Source organism: Euleptes europaea, chromosome 11 (assembly GCF_029931775.1).
Source record: "Euleptes europaea isolate rEulEur1 chromosome 11, rEulEur1.hap1, whole genome shotgun sequence".
In the NCBI taxonomy this organism is placed as follows: domain Eukaryota; kingdom Metazoa; phylum Chordata; class Lepidosauria; order Squamata; family Sphaerodactylidae; genus Euleptes; species Euleptes europaea.
This window is the reverse complement of record NC_079322.1, coordinates 43,503,823-43,524,079: the sequence shown is the minus strand read 5'-3', so window position 1 is coordinate 43,524,079 and position 20,257 is coordinate 43,503,823. Positions and strand designations below refer to the sequence as shown.

Here is a 20,257-nt window from a genome sequence, read left to right as displayed (position 1 = left end):
TGCCACACCACAGCACCAAAAGTACGCTGCTTGGAGACGGGAGTCTTCAACATCTAGCAGCCCTCTGTAGGTGTACCATGGAAAAACCAGTCAGAGATACATAAATACAGTAGTAACGACTGAATGTTTAGTTGTTCAAAACCTATTCATACCTGTTGTGCATAAATAGACTAAATGTAGCAGGGGATCAGGAGCCAGTGATCCCCCATTAGCTGGGAGTCAGCTTCTCGTCTGCTGGGGGTGCTTTCCTGCTTCCCAGCATTGCAAAGTTTCCTGAGGCATGAGATCTATACCTAACTGATCCATGCCTTCAGATGGGAGGTGGCTACTGATGCCCTTCCCTTAGGAAACAAACATTGCTGACTCCTAGCAAGGCTGGTAAACAGCAAAATCTTCCCATATCAGCTAAGTCAGCTTCTGAACAAACACATTTGGCAGCTTTTTGCATTGTTCAGTGCAAGGTGAACATATCTGGGTTTGGATCATGGTTTTATCGTGAGTGTAGAACATGGTATGTTCAGCTGCCAAACAGGTTCACTGCAAAATTCATGGCATCCCTAAAATACAGAAGCAGGAGTTTGCCTATTAATGCTGTTGTGGCACCCTCCATAAATGATGTGCACATATCCCTCCTCTTCCAGTCAGTTGTTGGGTAGGCAAAGGGATCAGCTGTGTTAAATAATGTTGGGTCTGGGCACATAGCTGCTATCCTGCAAACTCTGAGAGCGCAAGGTTCCTCCAATAAGTTACGGAAATACAAAGGTCCCAAGTGTTTTGTGTGAGCGTGGCTCTTCTTTTCCAGAAGGTTTTATGGTAATCCAGTACAATTACAATGTACTGAACTATAACCATCAAGAAGGGCCATTACACAGTGTGAACCCCAACTATCGATATGGGTGAATGTAGTCACAATTCATTCTTTTGACAACTATAATTTGTGTCTTAATGGTTTAGATACCCAGCAGTATGAAATGTAAAGTCCTTTGTATTATGAAGACCACAGACCACATTGGAGTGGAAAACTACAAGAAAGACCTCAGATTTGAAGAGCTGCTTGGAGCACCCGTGGAACATGTAATGGGTTTCTTAGAAGAGGTACTCTTGATTAGATATTTCTTTTATAAATTTGGAGTCTTTAAATTGCTTTCGATAACACTTTATTTTCAGCAACTGGTGAAAGGAAAAGGATAAAAAGAACATTCGTTTACTCCTTGCCCTGACCTGGATAGCTCCAGGCTAGCCTGATCTCATCAGATCTCAGAAGCTAAGCAGGGTCAACATTGGTAAGCATTTGGATGGGAGACCTCCAAGGAATACCAGGGTTGTGACGTGGAGGCAGGCAATGGCAAACTACCTCTAACTTTCCTCCATTTGGGGGCCAATAAAATCAGACCCCCTCACCCAATCTTTACCAAACTCAGAGGTTCATGTAAGGAGAGGCACTAGCAGACATGCTGCTAATTTGGTTCCTCTGCCTTAAAAAACAGCCCTCCCCAGAGCCCTGCAAAATTTCCTATAGGTTTCAATTATTTTATGTCAGACTGGAGAATCTCAAAGAGAGAAATTTCCCACAACAGCAAATATGGGGAGGGGATGGGAAATTTTGGGGCAGCATTGAAACCTATGGAAAAATATTTGTAAGGCTCTGAGCAGGTGGTTTTTTAAGATAGAGGCACAAAATCTGCAGGAGAACTGCTGGTGACTCTCCTTAGAAGAACCCCTGAGTTTGGTAAAGTTTTTGTCAGGGAGTCCAATTTTATGGGGCTTCATTTTTTCCTCCATTGGAAACAGTGGAGGATGGATGGGGGCACCCTCTTTGAGGGGCCATAAAATTGGACCCCCTAACTCAATCTTTACCAAACTCATGGGTTCTTCTAAGGAGACTCACCAGCAGCTCTGGTGCAAATTTGGCACCTCTTCCCTACCCCCCCCCCACACACGAGAGCCTCACAATGATTCCATATGGAATATAATAGACTAAAAAATTTTCAGATAATTGAATAAAGCCAGGGGGAAAAATATGTTGGCATGAGGATTTGGCTTTTTCAGATATATTGAAAAAAATTCAGGTGCATTACATATGAATCTGAAAAATATCGGGAAAAGTTCAGCATTCACCACTACTCCTGGCAGTGCCTAGACATATGTTGGGAGGATATTGTGTCTCCTACCTTTCCACCTGAAATGGATGGGTAGGATATATTCTCACAAGTAGAGTACTTCTTGGAGAATATGTATATATTTCTTTACTGACCAAATTTGTAGGTCACCTCTCCTGAGTCCTGCTTGAAGCAGCTTACAAGTAAAAACAATACCATAAATCATAAAAACATCAATATAAAAAACAAAACAAACCATTGAAAACAAGTGAGGGACATAAAAACATCATAAATAATCTCTGAGCACCCTAAAAATATCCATTAAATAGACCTCAGAATATTTGTGAATAAGTAATCCAAGATGCTTTGTCTCTCAATTCATGTTGTTTGTATGTACTATAAAAGAAGAGAGCCCTACTCAAAATAAAAAGGATAACTAAGAGCGTAAAAGAATACAAACTTAAAAGTAGGCAAGCCGCAGTGGTGCAACTATATCATAAAGCCAGAAATAATGTTTGATATAATGGTGAAAGGCTTAAGTTGTGGACAACCATGATTTGTTAGTTCATTTTTTTATGATTGTGCTATTGAAAGATTTTTATTTGTAAGCTCATATATGTCACATCTTTCTTGATTGCCAAATTTCACATTTATTCTAGAGCACTGTTGCCCCTGCAAAAATTAATGTGTTTGGTTTGTCATTTCTTCTGCAAAAATAAGTGTGTATTTAATGATATAGCTATGGTAGATGTATAACAACAAACAAGCTTTTGGAATGTAGTGGTTACGAATCATATTTATAGTGCTACTGTAGCTGTTCACCTGACTAATTTATTACTTAAGGATCAACTGAGAATTTTGCAACAGCAGAAGTGGCTGATCAAATATTTAATGTAAAGTTTGTGCATTGCTAAACATGCTTCTCATTAATCAGTACTGGAGAACAATCTGGTCTTCATGAAGTAAGGGAAAATAAATAAGAAACCCTTAAACACTTAAAAGGTTCACAGTGAATAGAAAAGAAACAGAATTGCTAATAATTTCACAAAAAAAGCACTATGAAATGTTAAACATCTTAGAAAGAAACTGAGTTGACCTTGTTGCTGTTAATGTAACATACTGAAGTTTTCTGGAGTGAATTTTGTTCTTGTAGAGCCCAAAATGGATAGTCCAACTGCAAGGAGTGATCCCAATAATTAGTACAAGTTAACAGGTATGCCTGATGATATGAGCTAAGATCCTCCTTCATTCAATGGAAGTTGCATCCTCTTTAAAGAAAATTGAGGTGGTGAGGAACCCCACATAAATTTCCGAAACAAAGTATTAATTTTATGAATATATCTGCAAGGTATATAAAAAGGAACTGCATGCAAAATTTAAATAATCCTACGTATAATATTCATTTTGAGTATACTTATATAGAGACAAGTTTAAAGTTGCCCATCTGTCTAAAACCAAAGATATATCAACAATTAGCTTGTTAAAATTTAGCATAATCATGTACGTAATAGCTCTAGGAATCAGTATTCCAAGATAAGTCATGACATCTGGTCACCACCAAAAATGTCGATAGGCAAATATACTCTGTGATATATTGTCTCCCAATGGCATCAACTCATATTTTGGCCAACTGATTGAATATCCAAACAAGTCTCCATATGTATTAATCATATTCATTAATACAGGGAGGGGCTGTGAATTCTGGGAGGGGCTGTGGCTCAGTGGTACAGCATCTGCTTGGCATGCAGAAGGTCCCAGATTCAATCCCTGGCATCTCCAGCTAAAGGGACTAGGCAAGTAGGTGATGTGAAAGACCTCTGCCTGAGACCCTGGAGAACTGCTGCCGGTCTGAGTAGACAATACTGACTTAGATGGACCAAGGGTCTGATTGTATAAGGAAGCTTCATGTGTACAGGAATGGAAGACCAAGGTTCCAAAATAAATAATAAAATATCATCTGCATAAATCCTAACTCTAGCTTTAAGTTATTCAGATGCCTAATTATGCATATAACAATACATGTTATTATTCTGATCTTGTCCTTCATATTAATTTAAATATAATTTGGATGAATTGGTATTTATGAGTGAGACTGAACTGAAGTTGATTGTCATATATTTATAATGTTTTTGTAGTATCTACAGAGGAGTTAATGTTCTTTTAGTTTGCTTGGGCACAATTCAAAGCTCTGCAGGACTTCAGAGTGCATATAGTACTCGGTATATAGTATATATACATATATAGTATAAAACTCGGAGAGTGGTGTCTGACTGCCATGGGAATAATTATTGTACTTGTGGAGATTTCTCCAGTTAATAGCACAGAATAGAATAGGGCAATGTGTTAAAGGCCCTTCTTATACAAAGGAGCCCCTGGATTGTAGTTAGTGCAGATCAATATAAAACAGAGACCGGTTTTGCACATAATTTTCTTTGGTGCGATATGGAAAAACCTGTGATGAAACACTGTTCACAGCTTTCACAAACATTGTAATCCAGTATTTTGTTTTTACTATGAACCTGATTTTTATGGATTGTATCCTACCACTTTATTCAGCTACACGCTGAGCCTTCCTCTGGCAGAAGAGGCTCCACACTGAAAGAGAGAATAGCAGGATACAACCCTATGTGCTTTATTGAATTTAGAATTGTCTTCACTACAGTGAAGAGCGGCCCTGACCTGGATGGCCCAGGCTAGCCTGATCTCGTCAGATCTCAGAAGCTAAGCAGAGTCAGCCCTGGTTAGTATTTGGATGGGAGACCACCAAGGAATACCAGGGTTGCTGTGCAGAGGAAGGCACTGGCAAACCACCTCTGTTAGTCTCTTGCCATGAAAACCCCAAAAGTGGTCACAATTAGTCGGCTGCGACTTGACGGCACTTTACACACACACATACACACAGTGAAGAGCAGGAAACAAAGGAAAACTCTACTGCCTGTAAAAGGTAGCGCAAAAATATAACGTAATGTCTTGAATCAGATGTAACGCCAAACTATTGTTTTGTACTACATAAACGAGCCTGCAGAAGCTCTGGGCTTGTGTACTTTCTTCACTCCTCAAACACCACAAGCTTGTTAGATACTTTCTGGCTTTTGGCAAATCATAGTTTGTTGTTGCAAACTATGGTTTGTGCTTGTTCCATGAACCTGAACTCCATATCAGGAACAAACTGGTTTGCAAACCATAGTTTGCCAATTCATATGTAACTGCAAACAGTGATTTGCCCAAAGCCAAAAAGTAACATTAATTCTCAACATGTAATGGGAGGAGCAAAGGGAAGGAGTGTGTGGTTCACACAGAACCAAATTATGCTGTTCTAACATGTCACCAAGAAACTGATAGTTGCTAGTATTTTCTCATTTCTCTTTGTCTCCCCCTGCCCCATTTACTTCTGCTTTCAGGTTATGTTACCCATTCTTTCAAACAAGAAAAATCATGGATCCTGGCCACATTTTGTTTCACAGGACATGGAACGACATGTAGAAATCATGAAAAATAAGACATATGTTATGAATGGAATTTTGTCAGGGAGAACTCTTCTTCCCATTCCAACAGTTGCAGCAGAGATAGACTTGACTGAGATGCATGATAAAAATAAGTAAGGCATGTGTGTGTATATACCATTCAAATAGATGTTGTCCATATTTGTTCAATCAGAATATATAGAGTTGTTAAAGAATTAGAATGGGTATTTTTCAAGTGCAAGGTATGAGCTCAGAACTGAATAATTACTAAAGCAGGTAAGATGGATTCCACCTGCAGAGGCTCATAATCTGACTTGCTAAATTTAAACACATGGGTCTGGGAGTAGGGCCCATTGGAATATGTTATGCAGGAAGTAGTTAGCATGAGGATACATGTTAGAAATGGGGAAAGGAAAACATAACTTGTCACAGTTTTAAATGGATGGGAGTGAGGTGAGTTATGGTGATGGGGGGGGAGTCGGGTTTATTTAGTTTTACGTATCCCACCCCTCTCAGCCACACTACCGCTAACAGGAGATTGGCATCTCATGTATTCATATCTGTTAACCATGTTCTCTGCTGCTGTTATTTATCCTTAGGTAAATTATCCCCATTTTCCTTATTTGTTTAACTGATCATCTGTCATGCAGGTACACCTTCTGATTGTTTTCTTTAGCATGACTGTAACTAAGGGCCCAACCAGATGCTGCCACCATTTTACAGCTGAAGGCAGGCCATTTAAAAATTCCACTATTGGGCATGCAGCACGGTGAGATCAGGTGCTCTTGTCCTCTCCCCACTCCTTTTCAAGTGCTGAAACAGCTGTGGGGTCAGGGGCTGTAAAATGTCCAGTTGTGCCCTAAGAGAGGTGGCTGTCCCTATGCTAGCTTTCTTCCCTAATAAGCTCAAGTATCCGATTTCCTTCATCTCCCAGTCCCCAAACTAATGCTCACAGAGCTTTGCTTATATTGCTCTGAAGTCTTCTTTCACATTGGCTCACTGATGAAGCTGGAATAAGGCCACCAAAGTGCTGCCACTTCCTTAGGTGCCTCTGTCAAGAACCTGTAATCCAAGAGATTCCCAGGATGAGCCAGCAACACACAAAATTACAAAACTCTGGGGTGTGAATCCTCACACCTCAGTCTTAGTAGCTGCCACCAGCCCCTTTGTCTTCCCAAACAGCCAGAAATCAAGGGGCAAGCTTCCAACTTTCCTGGGATTAAAGTCAAAAAAGTCACCCCTGCAAGGTAGACCACTTGCAGAATGAGTTTCACAAAACAACCTGGTAGGTGTCACCATGTAGGCCCTTCTCAGACTTCTTTTGGCTAGGCTGAGGATCAAAAAGAAAATATAGGTGACATGAGTTGGGACGTGGGTCTTCACATGTGGGATCGGTGAATCCGCTTTAAGGGAATTCTGTTGCTTTGCATGGCTGCAAATGCTGTGAGGGGGAAGGCGGGGTTTCAAGCTTCTCTCCTGCATTATTTTCACCAGCAGAAAGAGCTGCAGCAGGGTGGGGGCTGTTTGTCTTTTTCTTGGGCTCCATGTGCCCATCCCAACCCTAATATTGGCTTTACTCTCTCCCACTAGGCCCTTCAGTCAATTAAAGCTTCCCATCTCTCAGGCCCTCATGTTGTTGGTTCTAAGCTAGAATTAATTGGTTAAACTGTACGCTAACTGATCAATCACTAACTTGACCAATCAGAACTGAAACATTTTGAATCCTTCTGTCTATTTAAACATGAGAAAAGACCTGCTGAAAATCTCAGAGAGAAAACTACTCCCTTGGTAATAATAGCTAGGCATCAGCTCCACTGCTCGGCAGGCTTCCAGATGACTACATATTCATAGCATTCTTTCTCTCGCAGAAGTAAAATAACTCACATTTGCTTTATAATTTAGTATTAAATGATACTTTTTAAATATACAGAACTTAATAGTTTTGTTTGAACTGATAAGTGCATTTCTGTTCATCCTGCATTAAGGCAAGTTCAGGCCCTTTTCAGGGAAACCATAGCATACTTTGCTGGGTATCATAGTCGTCTTCTTCACGGTTCAACAGGACCAAATTAACAGAACCGCTTAAACGTTATGTATGGAAATGTCCTTTATTTATCACATTTATATTTCCCTTTTATTCCATCCCAAAAGGCAGTACACAGAGGTATCCCAAGGAGTCTTCTATTTAGGCACTGATTAGATCTAGACCTCCTCAGTTTTGTGTTTTTTCAGACCATACCTTTGGATCATAGTCATTATAATTAGTTTGTAATACTATCTAACATATTTATACGTGGCATTTTCTAGTATAAAAGAAAAAGAGTATTTAATTGTACTTTTGAAGTAAACAAGAGAATTATATGACATAAAACATAAAGATGATGGGGTGCGTTAACACTCAGCAGTACCATATATTATAACATCAGTATCAAAAGAATAAGAGCAGAACACAATTCCAGTCACATCTAGTTTGACTCTGTATCTGGCTGCTTTGACTGTAAAGCTCTCCATAAGTTTTTAAAAAACATATTACAGTAACACAGGACCCCAAGTTAGATGGAAACTGTCTGGGGATGAGTAGAGGGAGCTTAACTCTTTTATCTCCATATGGCTTTGCTAATTGAAACCGGGAACCCTGCACTGTTATCAAGCGCTTAAAGGAAAGAAGATGTGTAGCTACAATTTCCCAGTCTTTTTCCTTTAAAGGGCTGTAACAGCATGGAGAACCCATTTTCTATTTGTGTGGCGGTGAAAGGGTTAAAGTTTTCTCACATGGCCTAATCCCAAGCAAAGCCCTGCATGGCCTTAACTGAACTTTAGAAGATACTGGAAAGATCCAGTTGCAGATCTCCCAGTGTCTCATGTGTTTTGACTTTGGATATCCTTTTACACTGTATGTTAGGGTATAGGAATGCTGCTATTTTTCTCCATATCTTTCAGGCAAGATTCTTATACAAGGTCAGTGCTACATGCAATAGAATCCATGGTTATCAAGTGGTCTCATCAAATACGAGATATTGTGGAACGGAATTCAGCTCAAACTCTTCTTTCTGGCTTTCATCCGGATCCAACAACTGAGCTCAAATTTTGGAAGGAAAGAAAAGATAACCTGCATTATGTATATAAGCAAGTATGTCATCTGTTGTGATACATGAACATTTGGATGTTAGCTCAGGAAACTTAGCTCACATTGCCAAGCAACCTAAAGTTTTAGAGGGAAAGTGTTGTGATGAAGTCGAGATGTAGTGGTCATTTTTCTCACACTTTACTTGTTTACATATCTTCACAACATTGTGCAATTTTTGGTGAAAGCAGTGGAGTTTTGAAAGTCTGTAGCTGTTTTCTGCTTTATTCAATTTACACATGTCCTTGTGTGAGAGCACAACCCTGCTTGTTCATAAACCTGTTCCATTGGGTTTAGAAGGCCTCCATGCTGTCATCAGCAACATGCCATGCTTTCTTCTTCCACCATGCTGCCTGGGCATGTGGTCATGTCTATCTGCCACCTGCACTGCACTGTAGCCAGAGCACTCGTTTTAATTCTCTGCAACTCATGCTGAAACACTCAGTGAGTTGTTTCTCCCGAGACCTCTGGTACACATCCTACAGTAAGGAAAAGGAGTGGGATCTTGAGATGTGCTCACTAGAATGGCTTGCTGGATGCTGAAGTGATACAGTGGTGAAGAGGTCTGCTGGTTTCCACCTTCCGGTTCACACAAGAAATTAACAGGAAACTGGCTTGGTTGGAAAACAATGGTTTGCTGCTAAGGGAATAAGTCTGGAGAATATTCAACTAGTGTGATCTCTCTCCCCATATTCTTCCTTCTGCTCATCTTAGCCTTTTTCAGCAAACCATACTTTGCCTTGGAGGAAAACCACAAATCACTGTTTTCTAGTTTGACTCTAACATCAAATTACAGCTTGCTGTGAAGCACAACAATCAAACCAGTTTCCAGTAAATGAAGGGAAGGGAGGAGAAGGGAGTCCATAAACCTGGGGATTCTCCAGGCTTAATTGTATAGTGGCAAATCATGATTGTCATTAGTATGTGAACCATGCCAATGTTAAAATGGGTTGGTGAGTAAAACCCGTGGCAGCTAGTCCAGTCAATCTTCATGTTCCTGAGCCACTAATAACATTTTTGGCCATCTTTAATCCGTAAAGTATTCCATAAAAGAGTACTATGATGATCATAATTTGTTTGGATTGGGGATTTATGTTTTAATTTTCAACTTGGTGCTCAACTGTTTGGGAAATCTGTTTTATTCATTGTTCCCAAACATTGTGTATCCTTTTTTGTATTAAAGTGAATTCTTTAAAATATGAATTACAAATGCATGAAAACATTTTGTTAGGGGAGATCTCCTGCACTTTTCTAATTCTAGCTTCAGAGTCCTGTTGTTCAGAAAATGATTAGGATCTTAAAAGCCAAGAACAGCAGCTATTATCCTACTTTTCAAGACATTTACAAGGAGGTTGAAAATGGTGAGTGATCTCTGAATGAAATGCATATATATTCTGTCTATGTTTATGTATTTGTGTTACGGAATGGTCTATAACAGTGTTTGATGTATGTCTGTAAGGTTGCATTAATAGTTAAATGGTCAGTGCTTCTGAATGTATTCACATTCATTCAAGCAGTTCTGGTTTCTTAGCTATCCTCATTATTTACTTGCCTGGATATTTTCCTTCTATTAAAAAGAAAATACTTACTGTATGTTTTATGAATATTATTTTGAGACTGTTAAGTTCAGTGAATCATTAGATAGTTTAACTTACAACATAAAAATGGTTAGTGTAATTAACTCAGTTGCTGTTTTTTCAATACTTTGTGTTTATGTATTGATCAAATGATGTGTCGATAAAATATAGTTGTAATGCTTGTTATTTTTGTAGGGCACTTTATTCCATAGTCAAGAGTTTTTCAAATTATTAAACTTTTCATGGTTGTGTTAGGCAAGTGAATATTATATCTGTTTGAAAACTTGCAAGAGAAGAAAATTTACTCTATATTGTTAATAGCTGCAGGATAGTCTTAATAAACATGTGTGTGCGTGTAAAGTGCCGTCAAGTTGCAGCCGACTAATGGCGACCCCTTTTTGGGGTTTTCATGGCAAGAGACTAACAGAGGTGGTTTGCCAGTGCCTTCCTCTGCATACATAGCAACCCTGGTATTCCTTGGTGGTCTCCCATCCAAATACTAACCAGGGCTGACGCTGCTTAGCTTCTGAGATCTGACGAGATCAGGCTAGCCTGGGCCAACCAGGTCAGGGGACCTCAATGAACATACACTAGGAGAAATCTTTTTTTTTTTTTTTTTGGTGGTGTTGAATTTCTTCATTTACTTACAACCCATTCCTGAGGTTGGGAGCTGAAAGCGGAGTGGAGGTGGTGTGACCCGGTTGCTAGTGTAAGTGCCCTGTTATCATGGAATGAGAGGCACTTACACTGGCGGCGGAAGCAGTTCCGTCGGTGCCTGGCCGCTGTGGAGCTGCACAGTGCGCCTCTGACGCCTCAGCCTCTCCGTGACCTAAATCCCCCACTGCCCCCTTGCCTCTTAGTGCCCTCTCTAGATAATCCCACTGCCCATGGGGGGTACCGCCCTCTTTTGGAACCACTGGCCTAGATATTACACTATTTTTTCCTTCTTGCAAAGACCTTGCACAGTATCCTCTATTTGATATTTTTTTCTTCATTCTCTTACAGCTCTTATTGAAGCCCAGGATGTTGAACTGTACTTGAGGCCTCTAGAAGGACACATTCAGGGTCTTCAGGAGACAGAATTTCCAAAAATACATACATTAATTCCACCCTTATTCCACACAGTCTGTCTGATCTGGTGTCACTCTAAGTTTTACAGGATGCCAGCACGAATCATTGTTCTCTTACAGGAATTCTGCAATCTGTTCATTGACCAGGTAACATGAATTATGAATAACAAACTAGATAAGCTCTTAATCAATAAAAGCCAATCAATATAGAAATATTTTAAAGACAAGAGAATATTAGTTTTTCCCCTAATAAAATTCCAATTTCCAGAGGATTTATTATGAATTTGCCTAGGTCCCAGGGGGAATATTTGTTTACAATTAAAGCTATATAACAGCAAAATAATTATAGTAATAAATTCTGCTCTTTTATGTTTTATATTAAAAATACAATAAGCTGTTTATCTGAAGAAGAAGAGGCAGACTTTAAAGATCATGTAGCCTTTTACAAACTATTTTTCATGTTGTCAGGTAAGTGCCACATCCATTTTTAATATTTTTTAATGGGGAATTAATTATCAAATAGTGAAACTGATAGCAAGATCTATTTGTTTCAAGACAATAGGGCTTGACAAGTCAGTTTATTGCTGAGTTGTTTAATAATCCGACATCTACCAGTAAATGGTTGCATTTGTTAAAGGGCTGTCCCAATAATTTATCACAACTCCTTCTGCAAACAAAATCTCTCTTTGTACTTACTGGCTGAAAAATCAGATGTGAGTTTTCTGTACAGTAAAATGTGCTGTTCACTCCCAGTCCTTCTTTGGCTGATAGGGTTTGTGATAACTCAGGAATCAGAAGTAAGTCCTCTGTGTTCAGTGGGGTTACTCCCAAGTAAGTTTGCATAGGATTGCTGCTCTAGGTACACTTTTAAAATATTGTTACAATCTGTGATGTGCAATAAAATCCTATTACTGCTACTAGAGAATAAATCCTGTTGAATTATGGAATTTACTTCTGAGTATGGTAGACTGCACGTGGTTGTGCTGTTAAGACATTTACCACCAGTGTTGTGGCCAAGAAGGTTGTTTCCTCCTGAAAAGGGGCCCTCAGGACACTGGTCTATATTTTTCATCCAAATGTGTTAATCAGGCATTCATATGGGAAAAAGTTAAAAGCTCCTCTCTGAGACTCTTAGATTACTGACACTTTTTGCAGTTTCCAGGTACATGGTAACTTGTCCTAATGTGAGAGGAACCCTTGGAAGCTGTGTGGGGAAATATGTGCACTACAACCCACCTCTCCATTCAGCAGTACCTGCAATATATTTAACCATCTTCCATACCCTGCCCTACTTATAATAACTTGCAGTTTGATAATTACGAAGAGATTAACTTCCAAACAGTTTTCATTTTTCTCCCCCAGCCTGTTCTGGATTCCTCTATAATCTAGCCTTGTAGCCAGGAGGAGACCGGGCAGGAAGCCAGTGGAGACCGCAATAGGAGCAGAGGGAATGGCAGCACAGACAGTGGGGACAGAGGCAGGATCATATGAGGGCCTGCCAAGCCCACTAGAGGAACCGAAACCCTGGCGATGACCTGTGGGGCAGGTGTGGTCCGGGTCCAGCTCAGTAGGATGAGGATGTTTAGCTGTCACTACTGCTATTGGGTTTGATGGCGTTCTCCTGGGATTCTTCTGAGCGTGGGAAAACCAAAGAGGGGTGAACTCCACCCTCAGGGGTGGGTCCAAATGCTAGGGCAGATTTTAAAAGAGGTGGTCCAGAGGAGCTTGAGGTGCGTGGACTAATACTGAACTGGGTGAGAATGATCTCATCTGAAGGAGTGAGGACATTCCATGAGTTGGCAGAACAGTGTGGAGCTCATTGTACATACCTTGTGAAGGACTTATTGAAGACTGTTTGCTTGCAACCTGAGCGAAGTGAAGTTTGTGGGAAGGAGGCGACATGCACCAATGCCCTGCTGCAGTCCCAGTGCTTTAGGTAGCCAAGGGCTGTCTGTCCAGCTTACAAGTGCAAAATTGTAGCACATCAGTTCTGATTTCAAAATGAACTGAATATATCTCCTGCTCTGGCAATGAAAGTAATTTCAGAGGTTAGTGTTTTTTGTTATAGGTCTGCACATATTACGGACTTCATCCCTTCAGGCACTCCACTCAGTCCTTTGCATCTGCCACTGTTACTAGGTGACTGAGCTAAACCACCTAGGGGATGGGATTCCTGGGGAAAACTTCATCCAATTTGGACTTCTTTAGTTCAAACTGGATCAGAACCAGGTTAGCACCTCCACTAGAGAAGTTTCATTTATGGAGTTTCCCCAGTATAACATTAGAAGAGATGGTCTCTAGCCCACCTCGGCTGGGTGTACATGTGTGTCAGAGGAGTTGCCGAGCTCCCCCAAATCTTCTGGGGCTGTCTGTGACAGCGGTCTATAGGCTTAGGTGAGCTGGAGTCATTTATGCAAGGAATCCCTCCCCTTCCAAGATTGAAGCACTTTTGTTTGTAAAAAGAGTTTCTGCTATAAGTCTAATTTAAGCAGGAAGCGTAGATAGTTATGAAGCAAATTACAGAACAAGAAAAATATACAGGAGGATTGCCCTTCAGCTTGCTGATGGGCAAATTGTCTCTTTGATCCCTTACAGGTGAACCCTAGATTTTTCATTGCAGGAAAGGTGACAGCTTAGATGTTTCATTGGGCTTTTTCAAGTCATTCATCACACTCTGCTGCTTACCTCAGTGCAGCTGAGGATCAGATTACCCATTCCAGAAAACAAACTTGTATTATTACAAGTTTGAATTATTACAAGTTATGAATTAGGCTGGCCCTCATTCATAACAACACATACATTTTCCTTGACATGCAGATGTAGATTCTGGAAATGTACTATTTGATTCGCTTTGAATTTCTTCCACTGTTCTGTGCCATCGTGCCATGTCAATGGATTTCTCTTCAACACGTGGTTTTGGTGTAGAGTACTTCATAGACAACACCTTCATAACCAGAGCCTATTTTAGTCTGACTAGCCAATTTTATTAAAATCAGACCCTGGAGCCCTTTTATATGTACATAGTTCATTTAGCTTTAGTATTTTGCAGTCATTCTCATTGGGAGATGGCATTTAATAGCAACAAAATATTATTTGAGCTTTTTAAAAAATCTTTTTTTTAGGCTATGTCATATCTTTCTCCAGAAGATCTTATGAAAAGAGAAACTGAAGAAACTTTGGAATACTTGCAAGAGGCTCTTAACACTTTGAGGTGTTTTAGGGATTCCTTCTTCAGTCACAAAAAAAGAATAGCAACTTACTTCTGTAACAGCCAAGAGTTTAAACCATGGGATTTTCAGCCACAGATGGTATTTGGCAGATTTGATATGTTTCTAACCCGCTTAGAGAAAATAGAGGTATTATTTATGAATTTCTATTATATACCAATATTACAGTCAAAGAAGGCTATATGAAAAATTGACTTAATTTTTTCAAAATGCATATATTACTTTTTAATAATTTTCCATGTGATATCAAGCACTGACATTAATTTGACTTAACAGTTCCATCCTAAGCAGAGTTACACCCTTCTGAGTCCATTGAAGTCAATGATCTTAGAAGGGTATAACTTTGCTTAGGATGGCACTTTCAGTTTAGTCTGGGGTTACTCTGCTCTGAAAAAATCTTCCAATTGTATTTTTAAATTAGCCTAACTGCTGGAAGTAAACATGCTATATGTAAGAATAATGTTGAAAAACTAAATTGAGCCAATGCATATATATTTAGAAGCAGAATTCAGTGGGACTTACTTTTAAGTAAGTGTGTACAGCATTGCAGCCTTATTAAAGGCTTACTAAGTAAAATGAATATAATTATTAATACTTATAATTAGGGTTGCTAACCTCCAGGTACTAGCTAGAGATCTGCTATTACAACTGATCTCCAGCCGATAGAGATCAGTTCACCTGGAAAAAATGGCCGCTTTAGCAATTGGACTCTGTGTAGGGTTGCCAGGGCCCTCTTTGCTATCGGCGGGAGATTTTTGGGGTGGAGCCTGAGGAGGGCTGGGTTTTGGAGGGGAGGGACTTAAATGCCATAGAGTCCAGAGCCAAAGCGGCCATTTTCTCCTGGTGAACTGATCTCTGTTGGCTGGAGATCAGTTGTAATAGCAGGAGATCTTCTGCTATTACCTGGAGGTTGGCAACCCTAACTCTATGGCATTGAAGTCCCTCCCCAAACCACGCCTTCCTCAGGCTCCACCCCAAAAACCTCCCACCGGTGGTGAAGAGGGACCTGGCAACCCTACTTATAATAGTGCTACACCAACCCAGTTTCACAATCAGAAGCCATTATTTCAAAAAATGTTGTGGAATATAACATTGTTAACACTGCATGTCATGTTCTGAAGTTCTTCCTCAGGGTTTCTTCTTTTCTTCAATTATTTCAAATTATAGTAAAAAAAATTCTTTCTCCATTGAGAATTTTACCTACCATACATACTTAAACTTGTTTAGTAGTTATTCTCTCTTTTCTGAGACCCTAGGAATTGTAGTTCTATGAGGGAGGCCTAAGGTTTTCTAACAAAGAATTCTCAGAATGTCATAAAAAAGTTTTAAGATTATTTTGGGCCACCATGACTGTTAAGGTGGTATAAAATAGAGAGGTTTGTAGAGTAGATGTGTTGTTACTTACTTATTGCAAGAAAATGCAGTGGGGGGGGGGAAAGCACACGTTCTCTTGAAAGTGCTGCAGGGACAAAGAAAATAGCTTTGAAAAGAGCACTATAGTTCCAGTCATGCTTCCTCTTAAGAATAAGACTGACTTTCTTATAGCACCTTTATAAGCAGTTCCAGGGCCAGAGGGAGGGACATTTGTCTTGCAAAAGGTGTGTTTTTTTGTTTTTGTTTTGGTAAGCTTCTGTTTCTAAGAGAACCCACTTCTAGAACCCGGGATGTCCTTTATTTAGCCACTTTTTCATAATAAATAAAATGTGTACGTACCAAGTTTCCAACTGTTCATTAATCATGCTTTGTACAAAAGGATGGGGGCAAGCAGGGTAGTAGAGCAAGTTATTGGATCAGTGTGAGAGTATAAAGATATATTTCAATCTAGTTTTCATTGTGTGAGAGGCCCCAGTTAATGATATTGTTTATTGTTTTAGGATATTTTTGTTACTATGCTTGAATTTGAAAAGCTGGAGAAGCTGGAATTTGGTGGGATCAAGGGAAAATTTTTGAATGACCAAATATACAGGCTGAATGAAGAATTTATGGAATCGTGTAAATTTTTAAAAGAGAAAACATACAACCCCTTAGATTACAACGATGTGGTAATATTGCAACTCCTATATCTATTTTTAATCCTTGATAAAACTTTAAGTAGCTGTAGTGACAGGGACTGGGACTTACACTGTAAAAAAACTGTTAACAGATTTTCTCTGCAGCTTTCTTAGTGCAGGTAAAGCCTGATCCAGGTATAGCTGAAGTACGAAGGACTCTTGGGTCTGAGAAACGTATTAAATGCATAGTGAAATTTCTGTCCTCTGGAATTCTGATTTCCTTTCTTCCACAAAAGCATGTTGTTTAAGCAACAATTTTTTACTTGGTAACTTGCATGTCAGTTAATAGTACTGGGTTCAAGAACCGCTGATACATTCCTGATATTCATATCATATATTTTCACATATTTTCTCTGTAGAGAAATGTCTGAAATATTCAGTTAGTTGACCCTACCCCCAGGAATGTTTTCTTTTGGGCCGGCGCAAGCCCCTGTGCTGGAAGTGTGCCGCTGCCATGGCTACACCTGTTCCCTTGCGTCACACTACTGCGCCGCACCCTGGTGCTGGTGTTAAGTGCCTCAGCACCGCCGTAAATGCCCCTTACAACAGCACAAGTGGTATTTATGCTGGTGCTGGGGTCACGCCACCTCCTGAGCACTTCCCCCCCCTTTTGGATTGCGCTGTCAGTTTGGCAAAGGCCACATATAACAAACTACACTGATAATTCACTGAAGAAGTGAGCTGTGGCTCACGAAAGCTCATACCCTGCCAGAAAATATTCTTGTTAGTCTTTAAGGTGCTACTAGACTCTTGCTCTTTTCTAAAACTACACTGAGTTTATCTTAATGGCATCTTTGTGTTTGACTCATTGTATATTCAGTTGATTTAAAATCTAGCATATTTGAATAGCAGACATTGTTTTATAGATACACCTTGCAGTTACAGATAGATAAGAAAGGCTTGTTAAAACTTGTTAGAAAACTAAGGGGATATCACATAAGAATATGAGGTGAGGATTAGTGTTGGTTGGCAAATCTTCAAGATATTTCTTCAGATACTATTAACTTTCTTAAGCATAATTCAGTTAAGTACAGCCCCTTATGCATGGGAGTTGGTAGTGGATAGATTGATATTACACAACATTTGGGAAGTGCTGACTTTTCATGTTTTATTTGGGGGAGCTGATGATGCTGTCTTTTAGCTTAGTAAGTTATCCAATTAATATGATTACTTTTCCTGCCTTTATTTAGTATTTTTATCCAGTTTTTCTTCAGCTGCCACTCTATAAATACTTGTCTGGTACTAAACTCCTTTCAGTTGAGGCTTATTTCCAAGTACACATGCATTTTTATATTTCATAGGAATTTGATGAAGACTATGTCCATTTTAAACACAAAATTCTGGAGTTTGAAAGACGTCTTGGATCAATTTTTTGTGTGGGATTTCTTGACTGTTCAGGTTTAGAATCAGCATTTAAGGTCAGTTATATTTACTTTTGAAATGCTGCTTCAGTCATTTGTCCCCATTTATCAAGTAAAGTGGGACTTACTAAAAATGCAAAATGATACTTTGTATTCGTAGTCAGTACCCAACTCAAAGTGAAAGAAGCATATTTAAGGAAGAATGCTGAAATATGTTTTGATGATGTCTTTCCCCATCATCCAACCCCTCCCCTGGAAGCTGGAATACCATGAGGCTGCTTGTTTGGTCAGTTTCACAGTGAGTGTGGTCAGTTTCAGACTTCAGCCTGATTGAACAGGGTTTTTTTGTTTGTGACTAGCGAGAACATTGAAATAAACACAAACAATTTATGAGGCTGCTTATTTAGTCAGCTTCAGAGTGAGTGTTGGTTAGATTCAGACCTCTGTTCAGAGTGATTTGAGAATTTGACTGCAAATACTGTGCATCAAGAGAACAGCATATCCAACAGAAACAACCCATGCATAAAAGGCATATGTATTAGTGTTGGCATAGAACTGGACCTGTGTGTATTCTGTGCCTTTTAAAATAATTTGTCAAGGTATCCAAATTCTGAAGGAAGAAATGGCAGATTCTGTGATCTATATAAATCAAGGGACTTTTCAAACATTTGCTTGTCTTGAATAATATAACTTCCCCACATTGCCTATGGGAAGGATACTCTGTTTTTCAGGCTCATTTTTCTCTGGTACAGTAGGTTCAAACAAAGTTAAGAGTACAGTCTAGTTTCATTTCTGTCAGTTTTGCAATTTACTTTTCTGACATGTAGACTTTACTCTCTTTCTTTTTACAAACTTTCATTTTCCTTGTATTAAAAAAGAAATTTTTCTTCAGGTTGAGAGAAAGAAAACTGTATTAATGTATTAAAATCAGGAGATCTTACTTCTGTCTTTTTTTAATAGCTTTTAGCCATTTTTGGATATTTTCTGGAGAAGCCTGTTATTGCAGATATTTTTAGTCCAAATTACAAAATTTTACTGCAGATGTTTGATGAAGAGCTGTGTAACTGCAAACACTTGTATGATGAGCACATTAAGCAGGTAGGTAGTAGCACTAGAACAAAATGTCCCTTGCACAGTTTGCTCATGGTTTCTTTATTTATAATGACTCATGATTTTTTAAAATAACTATAGGTGGAAGAGGGCAGTGAAATAATACATAAAAACATGCCATTTACTTCTGGAAACCTTGAATGGTCCCAAGAAATTAAAGGCCGTATACAGTCATTTTGGTCAAACTTCTCATTCCTGTCTCACCCGTAAGTATTAGCTTATTGGATTTGGAAATGAGTCAGATATATATTTGTCCATGAAAAACAGCACAACTGCAACGTAATTGTTCTGTGTCTTGCTTTTCCCCTCCCATATAAATAGGGTCGCCAACCTCCAAGTGGTAGCTGGAGATCTCCTGGGATTACAACTGATATGTCTGCTTTGGAAGGTAGACTCTGTGGCATTATACCCCACTGAAGTCTCTCCTCTCCCCAAATCCTGCCCTCCTCAGGCTCCACCCCCAAAATCTCCAAGTATTTCCTAACCTGGAGCTGGCGACCCTACATATAAAGCTCAGCAACCAACACTGGTCTAAATAAAGACATCACCTAGAAATAAACCAATATTTTTTAAGTAGTAGTTTTAAACGCTATTTTGTTCCCCGATTTGTAGTAAACTCTACTGCTGAAGCGGCTGCTAATACTGAAGAAATGGAGGCTGTAGATTCTGCACAAAGGGAATCTGTTCCATATTTGGCCACCTTTCTGTAACCAATCCAATCGTTTAAAAGCTTGCTAGTATAAATTTTTTTTTTTATTTTTAGGATCCTGGAAAGCTCAGAAGGTGCTTTGATCTATCAAAAATATATAGAGATGCTGACTTTGCTTGACCAGTATGAAGAGGAGATCTATTGTAAATGGAAATCCAAGGTGGATAATGTTTGTCAGTTTAATTTAGATCAACCATTAATTAAACGCAGTGATAAAGATGGGCTCCTTAGTGTGAATTTTGATCCTAAGGTATAGTATAACTTTTTTTTTTGCTAGATCAATTAAGCTACGTAATTAATGGGGAATATTTGTGTAAGAAACTGAGTGGTTACCCTTTTGTAGTAGTAGCATCTTTTAATGTTAACAAAGGTCTGTATGGCTTGGCGGCAGCAGATCTTAAGGACCACCTTTTTTCATATGAACCTGCTGGTCCACTTTGGTCATATTCAGAGGTTCTGCGTTGG

At 39.3% G+C, this 20,257-nt stretch overlaps 1 protein-coding gene across 1 annotated transcript in view; it reads left to right on the top strand.

Annotated features, from left to right (window-relative positions):
• The first annotated feature begins 985 nt into the window (after positions 1–985).
• The window catches only part of DNAH11 (dynein axonemal heavy chain 11), a 164,127-nt gene continuing 144,855 nt past the window's right edge, over positions 986–20,257 (top strand). Inside the window, exons 1-11 of the mRNA XM_056857443.1 lie at positions 986–1,095; positions 5,501–5,697; positions 8,504–8,693; positions 9,949–10,048; positions 11,270–11,481; positions 14,457–14,690; positions 16,436–16,603; positions 17,914–18,030; positions 18,934–19,071; positions 19,165–19,289; positions 19,847–20,042. Coding sequence (XP_056713421.1) covers positions 991–1,095; positions 5,501–5,697; positions 8,504–8,693; positions 9,949–10,048; positions 11,270–11,481; positions 14,457–14,690; positions 16,436–16,603; positions 17,914–18,030; positions 18,934–19,071; positions 19,165–19,289; positions 19,847–20,042 — 1,782 coding nt within the window. The 5' untranslated portion in view covers positions 986–990. The remainder of the gene's footprint in view (positions 1,096–5,500; positions 5,698–8,503; positions 8,694–9,948; positions 10,049–11,269; positions 11,482–14,456; positions 14,691–16,435; positions 16,604–17,913; positions 18,031–18,933; positions 19,072–19,164; positions 19,290–19,846; positions 20,043–20,257) is intronic.